This window comes from Thalassophryne amazonica, chromosome 11 (genome assembly GCF_902500255.1).
Source record: "Thalassophryne amazonica chromosome 11, fThaAma1.1, whole genome shotgun sequence".
In the NCBI taxonomy this organism is placed as follows: Eukaryota; Metazoa; Chordata; class Actinopteri; order Batrachoidiformes; family Batrachoididae; genus Thalassophryne; species Thalassophryne amazonica.
Genome location: NC_047113.1, coordinates 24,954,918 through 24,980,675, shown reverse-complemented (window position 1 = coordinate 24,980,675; position 25,758 = coordinate 24,954,918). Strand labels below are relative to the sequence as shown.

At 40.7% G+C, this 25,758-nt stretch overlaps 1 protein-coding gene and 1 long non-coding RNA gene across 3 annotated transcripts in view; one reads left to right on the top strand and one right to left on the bottom strand.

The window, feature by feature from the left end:
• pcdh11 (protocadherin 11) overlaps positions 1-25,758 on the bottom strand; it is a 514,163-nt gene that overhangs the window by 307,961 nt on the left and 180,444 nt on the right. For both annotated transcript variants that reach the window (XM_034180911.1, XM_034180912.1), the window contains one exon: positions 19,916-19,975. In XM_034180911.1, coding sequence (XP_034036802.1) covers positions 19,916-19,975 — 60 coding nt within the window. The remainder of the gene's footprint in view (positions 1-19,915; positions 19,976-25,758) is intronic.
• On the top strand, positions 2,746-13,667 carry LOC117519637. The gene is made up of 3 exons (XR_004563382.1): positions 2,746-3,005; positions 7,349-7,359; positions 13,633-13,667. It is a non-coding gene; the product is annotated as an uncharacterized LOC117519637 (long non-coding RNA).

Genomic DNA, 25,758 nt, shown 5'->3' with positions numbered 1-25,758 from the left:
ATCTCATGACCATAGGTGAGGATAGGAACATAGATTGATGGGTAAATCGAGAGGTTTGCCCCCCTACTCAGCTCTCTCTTCACCACGACGGTCCGATACAGCGACCGCATCACTGCAGATGCTGCACCGATCCGTCTATCGATCTCACGCTCCATCTGTCCCTCACTCGTGAACAAGACCCCGAGATACTTAAACTCCTCCACTTGAGGCAAGTACCATTCATCCATGATCATTGATCCATTCATTTAATGTTAAAATTTGAAATGAAAGAGCTTTTTAAAAAAAAAATAATAAAAAAAGTTGCTGTTTAAAGAAGATCCTGTTTGGACTGAATGTTTATTTGGCACAAGTTTTACACCAGATGCCCTTCTTCACTTCATGTACAACGGAATCGGGGAACAGGTGATTTTGAGCCAGTGCACTAACCACTTGTGCCACCACGCTGTCTTTTAGGAGTGATGCATTGCAGGACACTGAATTTCATTTTACAGCCTCAAGCAAAAAAAAGAAAAAGAAAAAAAAAACAGATTTAGGTACTGGCACTTCATATTGCACAAATATAGTATACATGCGTCCTGAGTAGAAACAGTAACAATAATGTGTTAAGTGCCCTAAAAATTAGTTTTAATCATTGTGACAGTGACGGTTTTGTGAGATCCACTGGTCAGGTTAAGAAACATTTATTTAGGGGACAAGGCAGCTGGACTGCAGTCCTGAAGCAGAAAATGACTTCCCATTAATAGGCTAGGAAGCATCAGGAGAGGCCACCCTGAGCAGAGATTTCCATGTGGATATGGCCTATGGCACAGGGGTACGTGCCCCCAGCCATGTGCACTGATTTGACAAACGATTCTATATCAAAGGCCTCTGCACTGATTTGGGTAGTAATTGATTGGCAGTGAGGCCTTCAAATCCCTGATTGGTTTAGGTAGATGTGGGGGGAATATGCTGAAAGAGAGAGAGAGAGAGCGATCTGGCAAATCTACGATGTGATTCAACCTCATTTGCACTTTGAGAGAATCCAGGATATAATTTTATGCACTGTGTCATTTCTACACACAGTGTGCATGGCATATTTTTAGACTGTCCCATGCATTGCATAATTTACCTGTTGGGATATGTAATGTGCTGGTCTGCATGGAGATTAGATTTCAACATTCAAAAAGAAGAATTTGGTTGGATATGGAATATTATTGATTGTCTCCACATGATGGTTTGGCTGAGAAATCAGAGATTAAATTGGGTAACACGTCATCATTTTTGACATTGTCATTTGCTCTGAAAAGCCACTGACAACATCCCCCAAATTCTCCAACTCTTACAACGCCAATTTTAAAACTCTCCTTCTGTATATATATATATATATATATATATATATATATATATATATATATATATATATATATATATATATATTTTTTTTTTTTTTAATGAAAGTTCACATACACCTTGGCTAAAATGTTTTGGCCCATTTACACGCTGACAATTAGTCCAGTGTTTGCTAACAGAGAGTGAAAAATTGCTTACCATTGACCAGCGTCAAGGTCCGCCAGACTACAAGTTGACATTAGTTGGCCAACACTTTTAATATGCTTAAAATCTTCAGCGTTCATACTTAAATGTTGGCAAGAGTTGAGTTCTACTATCGCTATGTCACCTCTGCTAGTACACTGTAACCGCTCCGTTTGCCTCTCCTGGCCAGCGTCCGAGGTTTGACTGGATACACCACCTCCTCTGGATTGCTTGAAAATGAAGCACTATGTACAAATATGAAAAAAAAATGTGAAGGAATATGTAGAACCTGACTTGATGATGCACCAGTAGCATTTGACGCAATCGCAGAGTTACATCAAGTTTATATAGGCTGAGTCACATGACGATTCAGATGTTGAGTTGACGATTAGCTCCGCGAAGCTGCACTACTGCTCCGAGGAATGGACTACAAATGAACCGACCCTCTGATGGCAAAAGTTAAATGATATCCTGTGTAAGACAGTGGACCGTCCCAAAATGTAGTGCTCCACCAGTACAATCGGGCCCTCTTCTGGGCTACATCAACCTGCGTTGGAGGCAGGAAATTTGGACCTCTGGATCGCACCTTTGACCGATTTTTGAGAATCTCCTACGTCAGGCGGTGTCAGCTGCTTTACATCACAATGTCAATAGGCCCTTTCAAACTCAATTTTCCCCTGAAATGCACATTTAATAAATAAATGTCTACTGTCAGTTTGGATGTCTATTTCAGTCTTCTTCATCTTTTGGTTGCTCCCGTTAGGTGTTGCCATAGCAGAAAAGTTGTTTTCATCTCACCCTGTCCTCTGCATCTTCCTCTGTCACACCAACCACCTGCATGTCCTCCTTCACCACATCCATTAACCTCCTCATTGGCCTCCTCTTCTCCTTCTCCCTGGTGACTCCATCCTCAGCATCGTTCTCCCTATATACACTGGTTCTCTACTCTGCATGTCCAAACCATCTCAACCTCATCTCTCTGACTTTGTCTCAAACTGCCCCACCTGAGCTGTCCCTCTGATATGTTCATTACTAATCTTGTCCATTCTACTCACTCCCGAAGAGAATCACAACATCTTCAGCTCTGCCACCTCCTGCTCTGTCTCTTGTCTTTTTGTTAGTGTCACCGTCTCTAAGCCATAGAACATAGCTGGTCTCACTACTGTCTTGTAGACGTTCCCCTTCACCCTTGCAGATATTCTTCGGTAACAATCACTCCTGCCACCATTCTCCACCCAGTCTACCCTGCCTGCACTCTCTTCTTCACCTCTCTACCACACTATCCATTACTTTGGACAACTGACCCCAAGTATTCAAACTAATCTACTTTCACCACTTCTACTCCTTGCAACTATTCCACTGTGAACCCTCTCATTCACACACATGTACTCAGTCTTGCTCCTACTGACTTTTATTCTCCTGCTCTCCAGAAAATAGCTCCACCGTTCCAGGCTAGACTCAACCTGCTCTCTACTCTCACTACAGATCACAATGTCATCTGCAAACCTCATAGTCTATGGAGACTCCTGTCTGATCTCATCAGTGAATGTGTCCTTACTATTGTGAACAAAAAAGCAATCAGAGCTGACCCTTAGTGTAATCCCACCTCCACCTTGAATGAGTCAGTCATTCCTACTGCATATCTCACCGCTGTCACACTATCCTTGTACATGTCCTGCAGTACCCTCACATACTTCTCTGCCCCTCCAGACATCCTCATACCATACCACAACTCTTCTCTTGGCACCCTGTCAAAAGCTTTCTCTAAATCCACAAACACACTGTAACTCCTTCTGCCCTTCTCTACACTTCTCCAACAGTGTTGTCAGAGCAAACATTGCATCTGTAGTGCCCGTTCTCAGCATGAAGCCATATTGCCGCTCACAGATCTTAACCTGTTTTCTAAATCTATCTTCTACTAATCTTTCCCATAACTTCATGCTGTGGCTGATCAACTTTATGCCTCTATAGTAACTGCAGCTCTGTGCATCACCATTGAACCAGCACACTTTATCTCCACTCCTCAGGCTTCCTCTCACTTTCCAAGACCTTGTTAAAAATCTGCTTTGAAACTCCACTGCCATCTCTCCTAGACAGTTCCATGCCTTCAATGGAATGTCATCTAGACCAACTGCCTTTCCACTCTTCATCATCTTCATAGCTGCCCTCACTTTATCCTTAATAATCTCATGCACTTCCTGATTTATTCTCAGCACATTACCATCTGCTTCTTTACCACCCTAACCTGGTGCACATTCATTCCAGCTCTATCTCTTTGTCTGGCCAATCAGTACATGTCCTTTTCTCCTTCCTTACTATTCAACTTCTTGTACAGCTCTCTATATGCCTTTTCTTTAGCTTTTGCCACTTGTCTTTGCGCCATATGGTGGATCTGCTTGTACTCTCGTCTACTCTCCCACTATCCCAATTCTTTTTTTGCCAGACTCTTTCTCCTTATGCTTCCCTGCACATCTGCATTCCACCACTGAATCTACTTGTTTTCCTTCCACTGTCCAGATGTCACACCCAGTACCTTCCTAGCTGTCTTCCTCACTACATCTGCAGTACTTTTCCAGTTGTCCAAATTTCCTTCCTCTCCATTCAGTGCCTCACCCACCTTCTCACTGAACATGACGCAACAGTCTTCCTCTTTCAGCTTCCACCATTTCATCAATTGTTGCGCACTCACTCACCCTCTTCTTCTTGTTCACCTCTAAAGAGTCACCCTACAAACCACCATCATATGCTGTCTAACTATGTTCTGTCCTGTTCAGAAAATCATACAATGTGATTTTCAGATTTTTTTTTTTTAATTCTGTCTCTCACAGGTGAAGTGTACATACAGTAAAAAAGCAGACCTCTCCATCCTTTGTAGGTGGAAAAATGTGCAAAATCAACAGTGGATCAAATACTTATTTGCCTTACTTTATGTGCACCTTCCTCCATTCTTATATGTCACCCTATGCTCCTCCCTTTTCTTAAATTAGGTATTCACCACAGCCATTTCCATCTTTTTTGCAACATTATCTATCATCTACCCTTCCATATTACTATCCTTGATATCATATCTACCCATTACTTCCTCATCACCTGTTCAGCTGTTCCCTCAACATGCCCATTGATGTCTGCTCCTATCACCAATCTTTCATGCTTGGACACACTCTCCACCTCATCTAACTCACTTGCAACCTACCTGTGGGGCATATGCACTGATGATATTCATTATCACCCCTTCAATTTCCAACTTCACACTCATCACCCTATCGGACACTTGCTTAACCTCCAAAACACTCTTAACATACGCTTCCTTTAATATGACCCCAACACCATTTATCTTCCTATCCTCACCATGGCACAAAAACTTGAAATCACCGCCTATGCTCCTGGCCTTACTTCCCCTCCACTTGGCCTCTTGCAAGACCATATGTCTACCTTTCTCCTTTCCCTTTACCAGTCACACTACCAACATTCAAAGTCCCAACTGTCACTTCCACCCTTCTAGTTTACCTCTTCTCCTTCTATCTGTGGACACTTTCTCCTCCTCTTTTTATTCTTCACCCAGCAGTAGCCCAATTTCTGCCGGCACCTTGTTGGGCAAGGCACAGGTGGCAGTCATTAACTGAGCCTCAACCGATCCAGTATGGAAATTTGATATGTATTTTGCTTCTTTATTTTGGCTTGTTTTTACTCCCTACTCATTTGTTTGGGCTTGGGACTGGCACTCAGAGTGTACTGGCTGCACACCCCATGTGGTTGAGATTTGACAAACTTTAAGGTTAACGCCTTGCCTCCTTCTGCCCACCTCATCGTTCCAGGACTGGGACTGGCACTCAAAATGTACTGGCTGCACACCCCATGTGGCTGAGCAACCTGGTCTCACAGCAAGTCTTGACTCAGCAGCACGAAATATACATTAATCTATTGGTTCGTGATATTGTGACGAAAGGTGCCTCATTTTTGTCACAGCAGCACAAATTCATTCTATTTCATTTCGTGATGGCTACACAAAATTGAAAGTGAAGCGGGGGGTCAGGGATGGTTATGGTTAGGGTGGGAGGAAAGAGTAAGATCAGGTTATGGTTAAGGTTAGGGTCGGGGGTAAGAGTAGCGTTAGGAATAGTGAGTTAAAAAACACCCCGTCATGAAAATTTGACTCATTTCGTCATGGGAGCACAAAAAAAAAAAAAGTGAGACTGGGCTGGGCTGAGTTTGGATGTCTTCTACAGTATATTTCCATAAAATGTCATTTAAAAACAATTAAAAAACAACAATTAAAAATAATTTCAAGATAATTGTACTTCGGCTTTTCTTAACTAACTCATTTAATTTATTGCAGTGGCTATTAAGATGACCTGCCAGTCATAGATTTTAATACATGCACCCAAGCTACCTGTTCTAATAGCCATCACTCTGTCCATAAAAATCTGATTTAATCAATCACCCAAACAGAGGTTGCATAGTTTGTTAACTGTAATTAGCGTGGTAACCTCAAGATAGGTGGGTGTATTCTGGTCAGTACCACCGAGCTCATGCTCATTTGCCCAAACTCCACCTCTTCAGCATTTTATGGCTTGTCTGGGAAATAGGCGGCAACATCTAGAGGTACCCCAATTGAGCTTCAGACCCACTTTTCTGAAAACCTATGAGTGACTTCATGGGCAGTTTGTTCAATTTTATTAGAATCTATGAAGAAAACGACCAACCTGGATACACTGTTCTGGCTGTCAGGAGGATTGTAAATGTAAATGTGATGTACTGCTTCCTGAGACAAGCTAATACTTTTTATTTTGTTACTGAGGATGCAGTGATCAAATGTGTCAAATGCCTTTGACAAATAAATAAAAAGGGCAGCACAGGAATATCTGTGGAATAAGTCAGTAATCTTCTTCTTTCTCCTGCTCCTGTGTGGGGTCACAACAGTGGGTTGTCGTTGTAGAACTCCATATATAGTTTTGGTGCAGGTTTTACAACAGATATGCTTCTTGATGCAACTCCAGATCTTCAGACCCTACCTAGGTTGTTGTGATAAAATGAAGAGGCCAGAGTGCCCAAAGGAATATTCCCATAGACACAGAAAAAACTCAAACTCCACACAGAGAGGAACTGGGTTTTTGTGAGCTTGAATGTAGAACTGCTTGCTGCGATGCAAGGCTGCAAGCACTGTGGTGTTCTGCCCCACGGTCATTTAGAACTAAAAATATTATGCAAATATAGTGTACCTTCCAAAACCAGATTAATGTTGAAATAATAATAAGAATAATAACTCGCGTGTTGCCCATAGGGATCCACTGGTTGTAGATTGCGTAGTGTTTACCAGCATTTTTCAAAGGTGGTAGTAAATTAAGCAAAGCTTGTATAATGAGTTGGAATGGTGTGTGAGTTCAGAATGTTTTTAGAACCTTAGACCTCAACAATTTTTAGAAGTGGAACTCAACCCTTTTATTTCCTGTAAATTTTGTATTTGTTAATGTTAATTTACTGTGTTAAATTGATTTACTGCATTGCCTTTTTAGGCAACCAATCAGATGTCCCACAAAATATGACAAGAGACCAAAAATTTTATTTGTGATAGCAGACTGGACAGAGGCTATGTTACTGCTTATGGTGAGTGCTATTGTCACCATAAATATTATAAGAAAATCCTCCTTACTGTGCTCACTGGAACAATTTTTTTATTTGCTTTTGCACATCTTGGCATCCTCTCAGCACATTTCTGCCAAAAAAAAAAAAAAGAACTGAGCCCCTTTGAGCAGGTTAATATTCAACAGTAAATACAAATATTTCCATCAAATTGAAATAAATTTTTAGAAACCCATGAGGTAGTTACAGGCAACAGAAAATATATATGTTTTAAGACTTACTTTAAACATTTCAATGGAAGAGGACTTTCTTATATGAATTGGTAAACTCAAAAAAAGGTGCACAATAAGCAAAAGCTCAAAAACCTACCAACTTCTATATACTCAATGTTCTGGAATATGTCATACCAGAGTATAAATCCCTTCCACAAGCAAGGCATCTTGGAACAGATTTATGCCTCATCATATCTTTGGGTGAGAAGCGGGGCTAATATGCCTGTGCATCAGTGGGAAGACCAGTCGCTGCTTCACCTACCCCTTTCCCTCTCCCACAGGCTGAAGGCATGGACCGGTGGCCCCGCCTTGCAGGTGGCTTCTCTCTCTCTTTTCATGGATCCTCTCAGTTACAGACCCTCCACGGCCACGCTTTGTGATCCGAGAACAGATAGTTTTGTTTGGGTCTCTTTTCAGAACTCAGTCCACTGTTTTTGACTTTTCCTTTTCCTCGCTTCACTGTGGTTTATTGAACAGACTTTTTAAGCACAGCACTGACGTCTTGTGGATTAGTTTCTACATGGAATGTTTCTCAATGTGACCTAGCCGTCCAATGCAAACTTATGTTGTTTTGTTAAGTACAGTTCTTTTCCTTTGCACCATAACAACGTACACACACACACTCACACACACACACACACACCAGCCCAATCTCACACTATTGTGCTACCGTCATTTTTTATTTGGCTATTTCTAACCCTAGCCCTTTCCCTAATCATAACCCCCCAGACCCCCCCCCCCCCCCCCATGTCACCATGCATTGTGTGTGTAAGTGAAAAGAAAATTTGTGGTCATGAATCGTGAGTGTTTTCGTATGAGTTGCAGGACCTCTCAAACTAGTAAAACAAAAATAATAATAATAATAATAATGCAACTTATGCTCTGCAAAATACGGTAGTTGTGTGGAAGGCCATCTTGAGCCCTGTGAGTCAATGACAAAAGTCACAGGAAGTCAGTGAAGGGAAGCAAAAACAGGTGATCATATCTCCTGGTTTTAGTTCAAGCTCCAATCCAGTCCATTTCATTTCATAAATTAGTTCTAAATCATGTGTACGTAAAATGTGAAAAAAAAATTACTGGATGGACATAGCATTTGCTACTTCTTTAAGACTTGCATACCGTAGCTTTAATCTAGTAAGACAGAGAGCTCTGTCAGGTACAGGAGCACAATGTGATGGAGTGTACATATAAACTTTTTTCATTTGAAGTTTAAGAACAAGATTATATCTCTTCTTATACATGTTAAATTAGATTACTACAGCTGTTTTTTCTTTTATTTTGCAGGGTTTGAATGGTGTGGTTTGCCAAGATTGTTTGATTGATTTTGCATGAATGACAACATCTCGTAAAACCAGCCCAGTCTCACGTTTTGTTTTTGTGCTCCTATGACGAAATGAGTCAAATTTTGAGACTTTTTTTTTAAGTCACTACTCCTAACCCCCCCCCCCCCCCCCCCCCCCGCTTCACTTTTAATTTCATGCAGCCATCACGGAATGAATTACAATGAATTTGTGCTGCCGTGACAAAAATGAGGCGCGTTTTGTCACAATATCACGAACCAATAGATTAATGTATAGTTTGTGCTGCTGAATCACGACTTGCCGTGATACTGGGTTGCATAAAACATCACTCTGTTCAGACTTACAATCATCATAGGCAGCGCTGCAAACATCCAATCTGTGCAGTCACACTAATTCTTATAAAATGTCAACAATATGGCTCATATGCTTTTAGGTTAGTATTTCTGAAGACAAAGAATAGGTCCCTGAAAACTCTAGAATTGGATTTAAGGATGAGTTTTGGAGTTTCTCAATGCATTCATTTAAAAATAGATGCATCCACGACATGGACAGTATTGAAATATTAATCACAGATGTTTTTGCAAAACAATTATTTCTTAAACACTGACATTAGCCTTGAGATAATATTTGACTGATAAGCTTAAATTTTATTTTCACTGATCCGTCCGCACATCACTTGAATACCATGAAATAAATTTTTATTTGACTTGCAACTGCAGGTGGCTGCAGGTATCTGCAGGTAACCAACCGCAGGTAGCTGTGAGCTCCCATGCATTTTGGATCAATCCTTGCATCACTGAGTTGCACATCTGTAAGTGTCAATCATTCATTTTTGTGTGTGTTCAGCCAAAGAGCTTGATGTTGTTAGATGTGCACCCCTGTCAAAAAGGGCATAAGCACCAGTTACTGTAAGTCAGGCTCTATAGAGTGGTTAATGCGGCTGCAAGGGTGATGGCACCTATATAGGCCTGCTGCCTTTATTACACAGCCAGCAGGATGCACCGCATACCTTTTGCCATTTGTCACAGATATATAGCGCTCACTACTGACAGATGCTGCTGGTCCCAGAGGTCATGAACGACCTTTCAGATTGTCTCTTCTTCAGTCATAAAGCATTATTTGTTTGACTATGACCACCGATGTCACCCCAAGCATCGTTACTGAGCAGCTGCCTCTTTTTGCTTGTCTTGCGAGATATCTTAGATGACGTGGGCACAATGCTGTGAGTGTGTGAAGATGTGCTCGCACTGGCAAAGAAGCGTCATGTTACACCCTATCTGCTTGATACCTTAATTGCTGCGTGACTAGCCTCTTGCTTGTCTTCCCATCCATACTGAAGAACTGTGTGGATGAACTGTCTCCGGTGTTCACAGACATCTTCAACACCTCACTGGAGACATGCCAAGTGTCAGCATGCTTTAAGGCCTCCACCATCATCCCCATCCCCAAAAGCAAAGAACTACAGGACTTACTGACTACATAAGTACTGACTACTGCCAATAATGACTACTGGCAGGAACAGGGTGGAGAGCAGACCCCACCATGACCTCTGTGGTGAAGAAGATCTTTGCAGGTGGATCACTGACTTCCTGTCTAACAAGAGGCAGCATGTGAAGCTGGGAGGGCACGTCTTCGACACATGTTCCATCAGCATCGAAGGCTGCATTCTTTCTCCTCTACTCATCTCCCTGTACACAAACAGCTGCACCTATAGTCACCAGCCTGTCAAACTCCTGAAGTTCGCCAACGATACAACCCTCATTGAACTCATCTCGATGGTGGCAAGTCTGCCTACAGATTGGAGATTGATCACCTAGTGTCCTGGTGCAGACAGAACAATCTGGATCTTAATACCCCCAAGACAGTGGAGATAGTTGTTGACTTCAGAAAGAACCTGGTCCTGGCCACCCCATCACCCTGTGTTATCATTTTAATTGACCCCAGTTATCATTGTGGAGTCTTTCTGCTACCTGGGGATCACCACCACCCAGGACCTCAAGTGGGAGATGAACATCAGCTCTCTCATCAAGAGAGTACAACAGAGGATGTACTTTCTGTGGTAGCTGAGAAGTTCAATCTGCCATAAACAATGATGGTGAACATCTACACTGCCATCATTGAGTCCATCCTCTCCTTTTCCATCACTGTCTGGTATGCTGCTGCCACTGCTAAGGAGAGAAGCAGATTGCAGCATATCATCTACACAGCAGAGAAGGTGATCAACTGCAATCTGTCATCCCTACAGGACCTGTATACCTACAGGGTCCTGAGGAGAGCAAGGAAGATTGTGGCTGATCCCTCCCACCCAGGACACACACTTTTTGTCACCCTCCCCTCTGGCAGGAGGCTGAGGTCCGTCAGGCCTAAAACCTCAATACACAAAAACAGCTTGTGTCTTTCCATCCGCAGCTGGACATATAAACAATGCCACAGACCCCCACTTACTCTGCCTCCCTCCCCTACACCTATAAAGCACAGATTGATCATCCCTGCACTGAAAGGTACTGTACATCTGTACTCCAATCTGTACTCCTGTTTATGCACTGTCCCATTCCATTATGTTTTATTTTTTTAACAGTTAATATAGGTTTGTCTATTTGACTCTTTTTACTTCTTATAGAAGTGTTTTCCTTTTCCTATTGTTTATGCACCAATAATACCAGATCAAATTCCTTGTATGTGCCACCTTACTTGACAATAAATTTGATACTGATTCTGATTGAGATTCAAAGGGCTCTTCTGTTTATCATACAGAGTGAATTAAGATGTGGTTATTTGCTGTCCTCCAATTTGCATTTAAAAATGCTCTTACACGTAGAAGCTCTGAAACATTTTATCCATGGCAATCAGCACGTGTCTACATTTGCATTCTGACTGGAAAAGTGCAATGCAAGTTGCAGGGTGCTTGCTTGGCATGTTTGTCACACAGCTTTTCAATTGCTAGGTGAGACTCTCATTTTGTATGTGTGTGTGTGTGTGTAAATTCAAAACTGCAAAATTAAACCCCTGCAAGGCTGCAGTTTTCCTTCATTGTTCCAGGACTGGCAGGAACAGGGTGCAGAGAAGACCCCATACAGGTCAAGGTTCTCGATCACCACCCCCATTTGTTACCCTCTCCGTCTGTCACTAAACCACACTGAACTGCTCTTACACATGCACACACATATACACAAAAGCAGTAGTATTTTAGCCATTTCTGTTAACCAACTTTATTCCAAATGTGATTCCACTGTGCAAGGAGAGAAGCATGCTCAAGTGTGTTCTTCTGTTTTAACACATTTCATTCCAATCCTGTTCCAACATAATGAGAAACTGTTATTCACTGTGTCGTTTCGGGGGGGTGGGGGGGGGGGGGGGGGGGGTTGGGTGAAAAACTGACACAATTTTCGACCTCCTAAAGCTCAGTGTCAGAAATATGATCTTCCCCTCACCTCTTATCCTGACTGCCTTACTGTAATGATGATCTGAGGTGAGCCCACTCATCAATTATTCACATAATGCAAGATTTTCACTCTTTATCTTCTCACCAGCTGCAAAATACTATTTAAGAAAATAGAGAGGGGAAAAAGAAAGGGGAGAGAAAAAGGCAAAAATATTGCGCTGCTTGGCAAACGGATATTAGAATTCTAACCATGTGAGTTATAACTGTAGTTTTAACAATATGTGTATCCCTGGAATTTTCACTATTGAATATATGGCCTTTAGACTTGGATCGCTATGGAAACCAAAAGCCCTGAATGACCTGTGGTGCCCACCCACTCGGACAGCCGTTAATCATCTTCGCTCAGATCCTGGCACTGCAGAATTTGGCCAATGTGTCAAGAAGCAATTATATATACTTAGTGCTCAGGCACCCAGTCTCCTCCCTCTCCTCTCTTTCCACACTCTCTCACTCTTAATATAATCACAGAGCAGTTTAAAAGCCCTCTGTACATTTCACTTTCTATCTGGGGGTTGCACACAATGCTGATGAAGAGAAGTGTACAAAGACAGAGGATATTCTATTCGGAGCATAATTATAATCAGAATATTCTTTTTTGTATAAATCGTATTGAGCCTTTCAGTCATTCTACCAGCCTCCTGAGTTGACTGACGTACCAAATTACTCCAGCTGGCCCACTGCATTTGCTGCACATATTGGGTTGGTGTGGATCATGGAGACTAATGTGAGCTGACTAGAGGGAGATTATGTTCCGCTGCTAACAGCTAAAACATGAACAGTGCTCTCCCCATTACATCAGCTCTGATCAGCTGGGTAAAAATGGAAAGAGTCCGAATTAGCCCAAGACAGAATCCGATAGAAACAAAGGACTCTGGCCTGGAGAAAGTAACTCATCCATTCAAATGCTTTTAAAAAGTGCTATAGCCTTTCAGGAACTCATTCCGTGGTAGCATAATTACCAAGTCAAGTCAAGTCTGGCAGCATGTACTTGTGCTCTGAACCACCACATCACAGAACCATCCAGGGTTCTGGAGAACAGTGGCCTATTCACACCTCTAGGAAGTAACCATCTATCTGTCATAGCAATGATGAAATGCGGACATCTCTTTAGCTTTCTCCAGCCTTCAACAACTACCCACTAACAGGAAATCGACTCAGCTGCTTGTAGTGTACACAAGACTGGGACAAACGTATGCTTCGTGGAAACTGGCAGGTGGAATTGTTACTTTCAAGGTAGAAAGTGATCACAGTATGACACAGATATAGGTGAGACAGCACCCCTTTAGATCAAAACATTTCACTCAACTCCTGGAATACTTAGGAGAGTAAGTTTGAAAAGTTAGTTATTTTAAAATAATGGTAACCTGTTTGTCCCTCACAACCTTATAACAGAGCAGACCATTTGATACATCCCTGGATGTTGTTTTCCCTTCAGATTAATTTTAGTGGACAAACCAGACACTTCTGGAACACCTACTGATGATACTATGGCGTGTATGACAATGCAAGGAAAAGATTGCTAAAGTAAATGGACTGCATTTATATAGTGCTTTTCCATCTGAATCAGATGCTCAATGCATTTTACACTAATGCCTTGCATTCACCCATTCTCTCACACACACCAATGTCAGGGTGCCAGGCGAGGTGCTCAAGTGCACACCGGGAGCAACTGGGGGAATTAAGGACCTTGTTCAAGGGTCCATTTTGATTTGCCGGTCGGGCGGGGATTTCAGCCAAGGATCCTCTGGTGTCAAGTCCACCGCTTACCACTAGAGCATCACCTCACCCAGTTTAAAGTATGTAAATGTTTAGGAAAAAAGGAATTTGAAGCATCTTGCAAATTCTGCCATGGATAAAAAAGATCACCACAGAAAGACAGGGTATCCTGGTGCATAAGGGACACAAAAGCTTTCAAACCCTGATCCTGCACAATATATATATATATATATATATGTACTTCAATGATGTAGTTCCTGGTATATCAAGGTAGATGAAGTACTCTGTTCTCTAGATCAAAGTAGCACACCCAGAGTAGGTAATAAAAACATTTGTTACATCCCTACATAGTGTTTGTTCCACCAGTGGAATCATAGGACATTTTTTTTAGACCTGAAAGTCTGGAACAAGATCTGAACCAAGGTTCACATTTGTATACATTTGGTCAAGTTAGTTTGGTATCACATTGCAATGTTACATGTGGCTTGAAGACCTTTTCATGATGTACTTACTTCCTGACATCATCATCTATGTACAATGATTGAATGTATGCGTCTGACATGGGCTTTTTGCTAATTTGGTGGATAATTCTATTGGAAGGGGTAAACCTCCATTTAAAAACACAAAAAATAATGAATGGATTACTTTCACTACAAGTATGTTGTTATTATTATTATTAAGCTACTTTTACCAGCAACAGAAAATGGCACTTGATGCCAAAAGTAAAAATTTTGCAACATTTAGCACCTGCAGCAGAGATAACAACAAAACATATGTTCTGTTATCTTTCATGAAGAGAACAGACAGGCAGCAAACAATGGATTTAAGTGCTAGAGAGTCAATGACAGGCAAAAAATTTTATATTTGAGTGAAATTACAAATAATTAAGTTATAACTTCACAAAAAGTTGGAATTTTAAGCAATCATCACAGCCAAAGCTGTCTGCTCTTATACAATGCTGTGTAAATCTCCAAAACGTGTGTTTCAGTTAATTAAATTATTGTTTTTTTTATGGCAATGTGGTGGCCAAGTGGTTCATAGAATTGCTTCTAAAGCAAAAGTTTCTCATTTCAAGACCAAGTGTGCCTGTTCTCCATGTAATGTGGATTTGCTTCAAGAAAAGCATCCGGTGTACAACATGTGCCAAATCAACAGGCAGATTCATTTAAGAATTGCTGTGATATTCCCAACTGAAAAATGGAGAAGCCAAAATGACTTAGTTACTAATCATTTCTTTCTTCATCTACTCTTCAAGGGGTGATGACAATTTCCCTCAAGTTCCTGTAATTTATCCAAAAGGCATCCAAAAAGTGTTTTCACATTGCAAACAAACCAAGACAACAACAATAACAACAAACACATATGGACCAAGGCCAAACCTTTATGGATTAAATTTTGGGATCCAGACTGTGGTCCAAGGCAGTTTTCACTCCTGCAATTTTGATGGGGTCTAAACTGAAAAGTCCAAAGGTGTGGACCAACCATGGTTGGTGTGAAAGCACCCATGAGCTCAGTTTCCATCACAGGAAGCTGACCTACTCCCTAGGTTTCATGAATGTTTACAAGAATGTCCAGGTAATTGGCCTTTTCAACCATTGTTGCATGAAGACTCACCAGGCTTGCAGTGACAGCAAACATCTCATGCTAGTAATAGTTTGAAAGCAAACATGAACAATTTCAATTCAATTTTCAATTTATTTTCATTTATATACTGCCAAATCACAACAGTGTTACCTCAAAGCGCTTCACACAGGTAAAGCCCCATTTACACACAGACGGTAAGAGCTCCTGGAAGCGTCCCGGAACAGTTTTTGGCCGTCTTAAGGATCACACGCCGTTGTTAACGCCGGCACTAGGGGGCGTGGCTTAGTTCCTGCTTTACCGGGAATCGTCAAAAAAATTATTCAACATGTCGAATAATTCCGGGAGCACTCCCGGAGACCTCCCGTGACGAGGAATAACGACGTGTGATACTTTTTAATCACCGTTTCATCCTGTCGCTTCCTGTAGTGCCGCAGTTCTTGTCGCGCCGCGATGACCAATCAGGGACTGAATATGTAGTGATGTGGAGATGTCTGGAGTTTGAAGATGTGAACATGTCCTGTATCTGGTAGCAGCCTGTGAGCAGGACTTATGTCTCTTTTGTCCTTTATTTTACAATCATGACAGAGTTTTTGGAGCGAGCAGCAGCACCACAGCAGCATGGAGCGGAGGTTCTTTTAAATTTTATTTTACGTGCGTGCGCGCGCGAATTGTCCTGGAGATTATTTTACTTATTAGCTACACAGCTGTATAATAAAGCAAATGGTGACTAGCTTCTAAACACAATTATGACAGACTTTTTGGGGTGAAAGAACGAGGAGCAGTCCGCAGCAAACAGCAGCGGGGAGCGGATCGAGTTTCTTTTTTTCTTTCTTTTTTTTACGTGTGCGCTCGAGCGAATCGTCTGTAGAGAATATTTTATTACTTAACTACACAGATGTATAATAAAACAAATGGTGACTGGCTTCTAAACACAATTATGACAGAGTTTTTTGGGGGAAAGAGTGAGCTGCAGCAAGCAACGGAGTTTATTTATTTATTTATTTTTTATTGTTTACATGTGCACGTGTGAACGGGACAGTTGATCCTCAAACTGGGTCCTGCAGAGGCAGAAGGACCACTGAAGCGTCCGTCACCCAGACACAGCTCCTGGAGCAAATAATGATACTCTCTGTATTGGGAGCTTTCCACAGCAACTCGCTCCATGTGATCAAGGTCCGTCATTTGACTGACAACCGGAGCCGGCGAGCTCCGCCCCTTTCGTCCGCGAAAACAGCCGGAACTACTGCGAACTTCGGTCTACGTACTACTCGCCGACAAAACCATCTGTGTGTAAACCTTGCTTAAGGTCTAACCTTACCAACCCCCACAGCAACAGTGGTAAGGAAAACCTCCCTCTGAGGAAGAAACCTCAAGCAGACCAGACTCAAAGGGGTGACCCTCTGCTTGGGCCATGCTAGAAACATAAATTACAGAACAATTCACAAAACAATTCACGGACGAATATACAAGAAATGCTACTGGCGCGCAGGACAGGGGGATCACCAGCACGAATACAACTCCCATCTCTGGATGGAGCTGCACCTTAAACAGAGAGAAAAAACAGAATCAGGCATCAGAAAGACAAAAAAAAAAATAGTGTATAATTTGCCAGCATTAAACAACAAGAAAAACAGAGAAATACTAAGGTGATTGCCGGCCACTAGCCATAAACTTCGCTAAAAGACCCAGAATTTAGGTAAAGTTGAGGCTGCAGCCCACTCCAATTACTAATAAATGAATTAAAAGAGTAAAAAGCATAAAACAAAACTGTACCAGTATGCTAGCCATATGAAAGGGAAAATAAGTGCGTCTTAAGTCTGGACTTGAAAATCTCCACAGAATCTGACTGTTTTATTGATGCAGGGAGATCATTCCACAGAACAGGTGCACGATAAGAGAAAGCTCTGTGACCCGCAGACTTCTTATTCACCTTAGGGACACAAAGTAGTCCTGCACCCTGAGAACGTAAAGCCCAGGCCAGTACGTAAGGTTTAATTAGGTCAGCTAGGTAGGGAGGTGCCAGTCCATGAATAATTTTATAGGTTAGTAGCAGAACCTTAAAATCTGATCTCACTGGGACAGGTAGCCAGTGAAGGGATGCCAAAATGGGTGTAATGTGGTCGAACTTTCTGCTTCATGTCAAAAGTCTGGCTGTAGCATTTTGAACCAACTGGAGACCCCTAATGCTAGACTGCGGTAAACCAGAAAATAGAACATTGCAGTAGTCCAATCTAGAATAGATAAATGCATGGATCAGGGTCTCAGAATCAGCCATAGACAGGATGGGACGAATCTTCGCTATATTTCGCAGGTGGAAGAAAGCAGTCCTAGTAATATTTCTAATGTGGAGGCCAAAGGACAATGAAGGATCAAAAATTACCCCAAGGTTCCTCACTTTGTCAGTGTGATGTATGACACACGAGCCAAGGCTGAGCGTTAACTGGTCAAATTGATGCAGATGTCTCACTGGACCAAGAACCATCGTTTCAGTCTTATCAGAGTTTAAATCTAGGAAGTTTCTAGACATCCAACTTCTCACTGCTGCAAGGCAATCTTCTAAGGATTTTATGTGAACGAGATTACCAGCAGTTATCGGCATGTATAACTGAGTATCATCTGCATAGCAGTGAAAGGTAATCCCAAAACACCATAATATGTGCCCAAGGGGTGCTATATAAAGGGAGAAAAGCAGGGGGCCTAAGACAGACCACTGTGGAACCCCAAATTTCATGTCACTAAGGTTAGAGGTAGTGTTACTGTACAAAACACAGTGAGAACGACTGGTCAAGTATGACGTCAGCCATGCAAGTGCACTCCCAGTAATCCCAAAATGACCATAATGTTCAATGCAAGGCAACATTTTAAAAAAATCTGCTTGATAGCCATCAGTATCATCCAACATTATTGGGCTAATTAGAAGGCAAAAGCAGCAGTAATTAATGCATTTTTAAATTTGGTTTCCCACTAGATAGCTTAGATAGTGCTAGGTAATGCAAACTCTTAAAATATATGTATTTCATTAACTGTTTACCTGACTCAATTGCAACCTTTTTGCAAATGTAATTTTTGTAATTAAAAAAATAGTGAGACATTTGTTCCCATGTTGCAGGTGCATAAATATCTGTGGTGCAGTTTTACATTTTACGATCTGGCCACTTTTTGTTGGTGTGGTGGGTCAGATGCTTGTAGTACTGCTTCAACTTTTCTCTTTTCTCTTGGCATTGTTTCACAGGGTATTTAATTCCATGGGTTTCCAGCTGTGTTGACATAGTTTTTCCTTGCTGGACCCTGTCTGTCACCTGTACCCCTTCATTGGTCCATATGTCATCTCTGCTATCCATTCTGTTTCATTTTCTTCTGCTCAGTTTTACAATAGCCGCTTAGTGTTGTCATCTTCTTGTATGAGTTTGACCAATCAGAAATGAGCCCTACCCAGTGACACTTCAGTTCCTCTTAGAGGTATGTACTATGGAGCAGTGACTTATTTTGTCCATTAAAAAGTCCCTGAAAATCATCTTTCAGGAGACACTTGCAATGGTGTCTGGCCCCATAAAATGAAAGGCAGGTTCCTGTGATGGTACCAGGCCTACAGACACAGCTGGAACAAATCTGGAACTTTATCCTTAGTGCCCATACAAGTGCTTGTGGAGGAAAAAATGTCAAATATGAAGAGTTCAGGTCCCATGTGATGAATTGCCACTTGCACGTCTTGTGAACAAACGGTGGTAAAGTATCGTATTTTATTATGATTTACTGTCAAATACTTTCAATGCTACCAAAGTCATTGTAGACAACTAGCCATGCATTAGCAATATAGAGCTGCGTTATGCTTTGAATAGTTGATGACAGGCTGTCACGCAACTTCTTTCTATTGCAATCCTTTCAACAAGGTCTGATGTTTGCAATAACCCACTTTTCCCCACACCGGCCATTCATCCAGAAGAGGACATGCTGGAAGTGTTTTTTTTACACATTTTTTGCTAAGTGAACTGAGATTGTGTGAATTTCACCACATCACACATTATCGCATTTGCAGCAGGCATGCATCAGGAGTTGAAGCGAAACATTTCTGCGGTGTGTGAGATGGCTCAAGAGCATTAGGGTGAAGTGAGAGTTTGACTGTGCATGGATAGGACTAATTAGCATTGAATAAATCAACTCTTCCCACCTCATGTCAAGCATGTGCCGCATCATAAGGTTAACAATGAGAAATAGTAGGGATATAAAATAAGGGCTTTCAGAAAATCATTTTTACTGTTGTTTACTTATGAAACCATTCATTTGCATGCGACTTGGCGAAGTGTGTGCTGTGCCAAGTCATTATCCTGATTAAAACTTTGCATATGGGTGAAGAAGGTTGTCCACATTATATTTTACATGGGAAATTTACAAATGTGACATATAAATAGACACCATCCACACCAAATGGAACTCTATATGCTTAAACTATCTGCAATGATTCTCAATAATGTTGTTTGTGCCTCGCCTGGAAGAAAGCTGCAGCTTACCTTATGAGGACAGATGGGAGGTGGTGAGTTGAAAGACTTCTCCGATGTCTGGTTTGAGTTCTACAAGAAAAACACATTATCACAAACATGTTTTCAGTGGAAGGCATCGCCCATCAAATCTTCAGTGACAGAATTTGCAGCTTATTTCCTCGTCTTTTCCATTAGTATTTATGCAATATATTTTAGTGGGTTTAAGAGACTCAGAATTAATGAGTATACTTTACTGGCCTCTGATCCAAGACTGCAGCTTTTGTGGTCATGTCTTAACTCTTTATCTCATCAACATTTTCACATTAGCGGGGGAGAGGGATGCATTTTGTTTTGGTTTACAGCTTCCTCTTTTTTGTGTTCTTCTGCATAGATTACACATCCTTCTTTGTCAGAACATTTCACTGAACATATGTTCGGTTTTCTGCATCCATGGCTGGATGCATATTTGGGGTTAAATGATTATCACATTGTTAATACACCAATGCATCACTCAGATACAAGAAAACACCTTTAAAAGCAGACGCAAGGTAAGTCAACAAGCCCACAACAGATGGTCCCGCTGCTTGTGATTATGCACAAATCCAAATTATTTGCATACTCACAAAGCCATCATAAAAAAAAAAGAAAAGAACAGAAGAAGCCATTTTCATCCAGCACCAGTGAAAAAGGAAAAAAAAGCAATGGGTGAAACAAACCCAGTAGTAAAGATGAACTTGAATTTTTTTGGAAATCTACCAAGGGTCTGCAGTCTCCGTTGGTCCTCTTGATTTCAAGCAGGTGCTTTGAGTTATGGCTTCATATCCAATTATGTGCCTGTGGTACATCTGATGCTCCCTGACACTATTAATGGCTGCCTTATGGTATCATCAGGACGGATGAAACATTCAGCTCTCAATACTCTTAACATCTATATTTCATTGACATGCAGAAAGAGAACACATCAATGGCCAAGACAACCAAGAAAGAAAAAAAAAGAAGAAGCCATATTTTCACTCGAGCATAAACACCACACTCATGAAATATAAATGAATAAATGGGCTTTGCTGGAACATCAAATTTTCCATGCAGATTGAGACATGCTATATAACCACAATCTATTAATTGATGTGACAAATAAACATGAGTATATTTCAATCGGGACAGTAGCAGGAATTTTAAAAAAAAACAGTGTTAAATGCATGACAGTAATTTGTAATGGCAAGAAACAATGAACTGTTTTTTAACTCACTTTTAAAATTTTAAAATTTACAAAACTTTTGAAGATAGCATGAGGCCAAAAGTTCAATTTGATAAGCTGGTTCAAAAGCTGCTGCGGGATCATCTGGATCATCCAGACGTCACTGGTGAACTTCAAATGGGCCTGGACATGTGCTGTCTCGAGCAGGGGGACCTTGTTACCCTGCAGGATTTTAAACCATGACGTCGTAGTGTGTAACTAAGGTAATCTTTGCGACTGTGATCCCAGCTCTCTTCAGGTCATTGACCAGGTCCTCCTGTTTAATTCTGTGATTTCTCAGAATCACCCTTAACCCACAAGGTGAGATCTTGCATGGAGCCCCAGACCGTCTGGGGCTCCATGACATTCAGCTTGTGTTTATTCCATTTTATAATAATTCCGCCAACAGTTGTTGCCTTCTCACCAACCTGCTTGTGTATTGTCCTGTAGCCTATCCCAGCCTTGTGTGGGTCTACAATTTTGTCGACACCAGGGACAATTTTGTCCCTGGTGTCTAAGGTCTTGGCCGTGGTGGATAGGTGGGAGTGTGATTGATTGAGTGTGTGGACAGGTGTCTTTTATGCAGGTAACAAGTTCAAGCAGGTGCAGTTAATACAGGTAAAGACTGCAGAATAGGAGGGCTTCTTCAAGAAAAACTAACAGGTCTGTGAGAGCCAGAATTCTTGCTGGGTGGTAGGTGATCAAATACTTATTTCATGCAATAAAATGCAAATTAATTATTTAAAAATCATACAATGTGATTCTCTGATTTTATTTATTTTTTTTTAGATTCTGTCTCTCAGTTGAAGTGTATCTATGATAAAAAAAATTACAGACCTCTCCATTCTTTATAGGTAGGAAAACTTGCAAAATCAACAGTGGATCAAATACTTATTTGCCTCACTGTTATCTGCTCTGTTTTTGTGTCTCCCAAAGACAGCTGGTGTGTTTACCTGTCTTGTGGAGACTGAGACAGTGTGAAAGTGCTGGTTCAAAGTAATCATACTTCTGCAGAAAACAGGTCATTATTAACCTTTCATAATTTCACATCATATTTGTCCATCTTATGTCTTATGTCTTATTCAGGTAATTTGGTGAAATTTCGATACATCTTCAAGACACGTTTGAGAAGAAATGTTGTTGTGAGTGAATTTCGTGAAGACATATTTAGTCAATGGATGGGCTATTTTATTATGATAATAATTTAAGTTAGACAATATAAGACAATATTGAAGTTATGTATTGTATTAATGTAATTAAACTGCATAGCTTACTTTTAAGGATACCAGTGATAATTCAAATGCTGACTTTCCTTTCCTAAATCTCATGGACAAACAATTAAAGCTGTTGGTTTGAATTTTGAAGAAAGATGCTTTCCTCATGGTTGGTTTTATAATGGCTGCTCTTGAGAACCCTCTGTGTACATATGTGAAGGACAACAAGGCCAGAAATATTTATGAAGATGCTTCAACACTTGCTTTTGGGCTAATTAAAATTTTGTTAACTGTCTTTTATATTATCATTTTATATTTTTCCATCCCATAGGGATGAGTATCAGCATGGCCATTCCAAATAATGACTCCAGACTTTTAACTTGTACATCAATGGTCCAGGGTATAAATGGCTGTTTTTGACTACTTTTGGTTTAACTTCATAATTTGCCTTAACATAATTTACCTGTGTGACTGTAGAGTTTTTCTTTCATTCTGACATACTGTATTATTAATTCTCATACAGTGTTCACCCCTCCCCTTACTTTAGCGTTCCCAGTCAAATTTGACCAGTCTGTTTTAACTGCTCTTAAATTAACACAAAAACCCATTAATCCCCACCACTTTTTAACACTTTCTAGCTGTCAACAATGTCTCAGAGTAGTGGTTAACAGGAATAACTGCAGTGAAAATACAAATAGGCACTGAAAATGTATTCCAAAATGAACATGTAATGCATAAAAGAAATGAAAGAGATGAGTTTACTGACACCTGTCTCTTCTGTGTGATGATATGATACTTTTTTCATCAGGAAGGTTGTTCACGTGGAAGGATTGGCACATAAGTGCAGGAAAAAGATGTGTACCCACAAATCACATTGTTTGGTCTAAAATGTGTGTGTGTGTGTGTGTGTGTGTGTGTGTGTGTGTGTGTGTGTGTGTGTGTGTGTGTGTGTGTGTGTGTGTGTGTGTGTGTGTGTGTGTTGGGGTGGTGTGTATGGGGATGTTTTCTCATCTCGTGAATGAATAAAATCTGGATACCCATTCATTTCCTATGGGCATCACTGGAACACCACAGGTGTAACACAGTTGAATAAACCACTCAAAATTCAATAAATGTAGTGATCATAACTTTTATATGTTGAAGTGCACAGTGTGAAGGATATCATGAGGCCTTGGGGCAGTCAGATGTAAAAACACTATATTTTATGTTTTAAGTTGTAAATTGGTCAGATTTGACCCAAACACAACAGGAATGGACCTAAATTCACAAAAAAACAGAAAGTCTAAATAGAAGAAAAGTGATTTTTTTTTTACAGTGAAAACCACAAACATGTTTAAAAAACATTTTTATAAGTTAGAATGCAAATATAAATTGTAAATTTCCAAAACACGTACAAATGTAGCAAACAACAAATTTATATATAACTATTTACATTAAAAAGCAGGAAATGCTTCAGGTGTTTTTTGTACAACTATTTACAAAACAATAAGATGGCACAAAAATTATCTGTGCCGAAATGCTTTGGTAGTACGGAGTATCAAAACATGCCTCATCTTTTGGTGCCAAGTTTCGGTACCCAGAGGTTAATTATGTGCAAGAAAAGCGGTCCGCAGCCGTCCTCCTCTCAGCATTCAAGTCCAACTGTGGATGTTACAGAACATGAGCAGCCTGATACCTGATTCAAAATCTCCACCACCGGACTCTACTTCAACTGCAACTTAATACGTGCATCATTTTGAAGCTTGAACCAATGAAGCACTGTTCCGACCCGCTGCTTCGGCTCTTTGCTTCACTGCTTTTCAGAAGTGGCAAATCCGCTTCTTAAACCCTTCAGAGCCATTAAAATATGGCAATCGTGAGTCACTTTTGTGCAGATTAAAGTCATTAACTGGGACTCCTGTCTTGTTGCGAGAAAGAAATGTTTGGTTCAAACAGCTCCAAATGCTGTGTGGCTCTCTGCCGAGTGAGTCATGTTAGAAAGACAGAGTCTGGTCGGAATGAATAACTTCAAAGTGAATCATCATTTAAATCAAATGACACCTCTTTCCAAACGTTGTAATACAAACAATAAACTGCAATCGATCAACAGTTTTTCCTCCCAAAATGAGACGCTGTGTGCTGATGTGCAGCAGCCAGCTGAGCTCAGCTCAGCTTCTATGGAGAGACATTCATGCCAAAATGTCTGAAAGGAAATGCTTTGAGTGTTTTCAAGTGTTCTTTTGCAGTTGAAATTATTTGTTGCTTTTTTTTTTTTCTGTAAGAAAACTGCTTGGAGTGGAAAATTACCAAAGTTGAAAAATAAAACTCAAGCTTTGTACTGTGTGTAAGGTAATTTTCTTTTTGTTACAACTGATTTTATAAAATTGGTATCGAAAAAAGTATCAGTCAGGAACCGGTATTGAAGTAAAGGTATAGAAACTGGCACAATATTGAAAATTTTTGATTGATACCCAGCCCTAGAGGGGACACAATGTTGGCACTGCACTCTGCCATTGGTGGTTTTTGGCTCCTTAGCAACCACATACATGGGTTGGTGGTAATTAATTGGTTTAGGTCATGCTTTTTTCCATAATTTATTAAGAGGAAGTCCTGTATTTTTTCTGCAACTTCTGCCGTGACAGAGGAGAGAACAAGGAAGTGAAAGTCCCATTTGCTACGCGTTTCTACAAAAAACCACAGCAAAAATGAACATAATATTTAGGAAAAAGCATGGCAAGCAAGTTTTTCTAGGCATATCAACACAGTTGAAGGGAGGTGTTGTTCTAGTGGTTATGAGTTGGGCTTCAGACCAGAGGATCCTCGGTTCAAAAACCCAGCTAGAGTGCAAAATTGCAAAAGGGCCTTGGGCAAGGTCCTAGTTGCTCCCGGTGTATAGTGAGTGCCCTGACATCGGTGTATGCGTTTATCTGTGTGAATGGGTGAATGAGGCATAATTGTTAAGCGCTTTGAGCTTCTGATACAGATGGAAAAGCACTATAGTAATGCAGTCCATTTAATTTAAAAACTGGTACAGTATATAGTTTGAAATCTGCACTTTCAACGCAGATTCAAATAGAGACTGTGGTGTATTGGATGGTACGTCCACTTAATTCGGTCATGTGGCTTTGATGCATCTCTACATCAGACAACTCTCGAGGGTTAATATTATGAATAAAAATAAATAATGTACATAGAAAGGAGTTCAGTAAATGATGAACAGAACTACAGATCTGATTATATGCAGATGATGCCACAATGTTCTTTCACTGATGTTCACGTCAATAAAGACAGAAAATATCATGCCAAACATGTTGAGTACATGATTTGACATCATACAGACATTCACAATCTACTTTGAAATTTAAAATTTATTTACATGTGGAAAGAGAGTTCAGGGAGCACACGCTGGTGCCTCATGTCTCTGCATCTATCAACCTACAGAA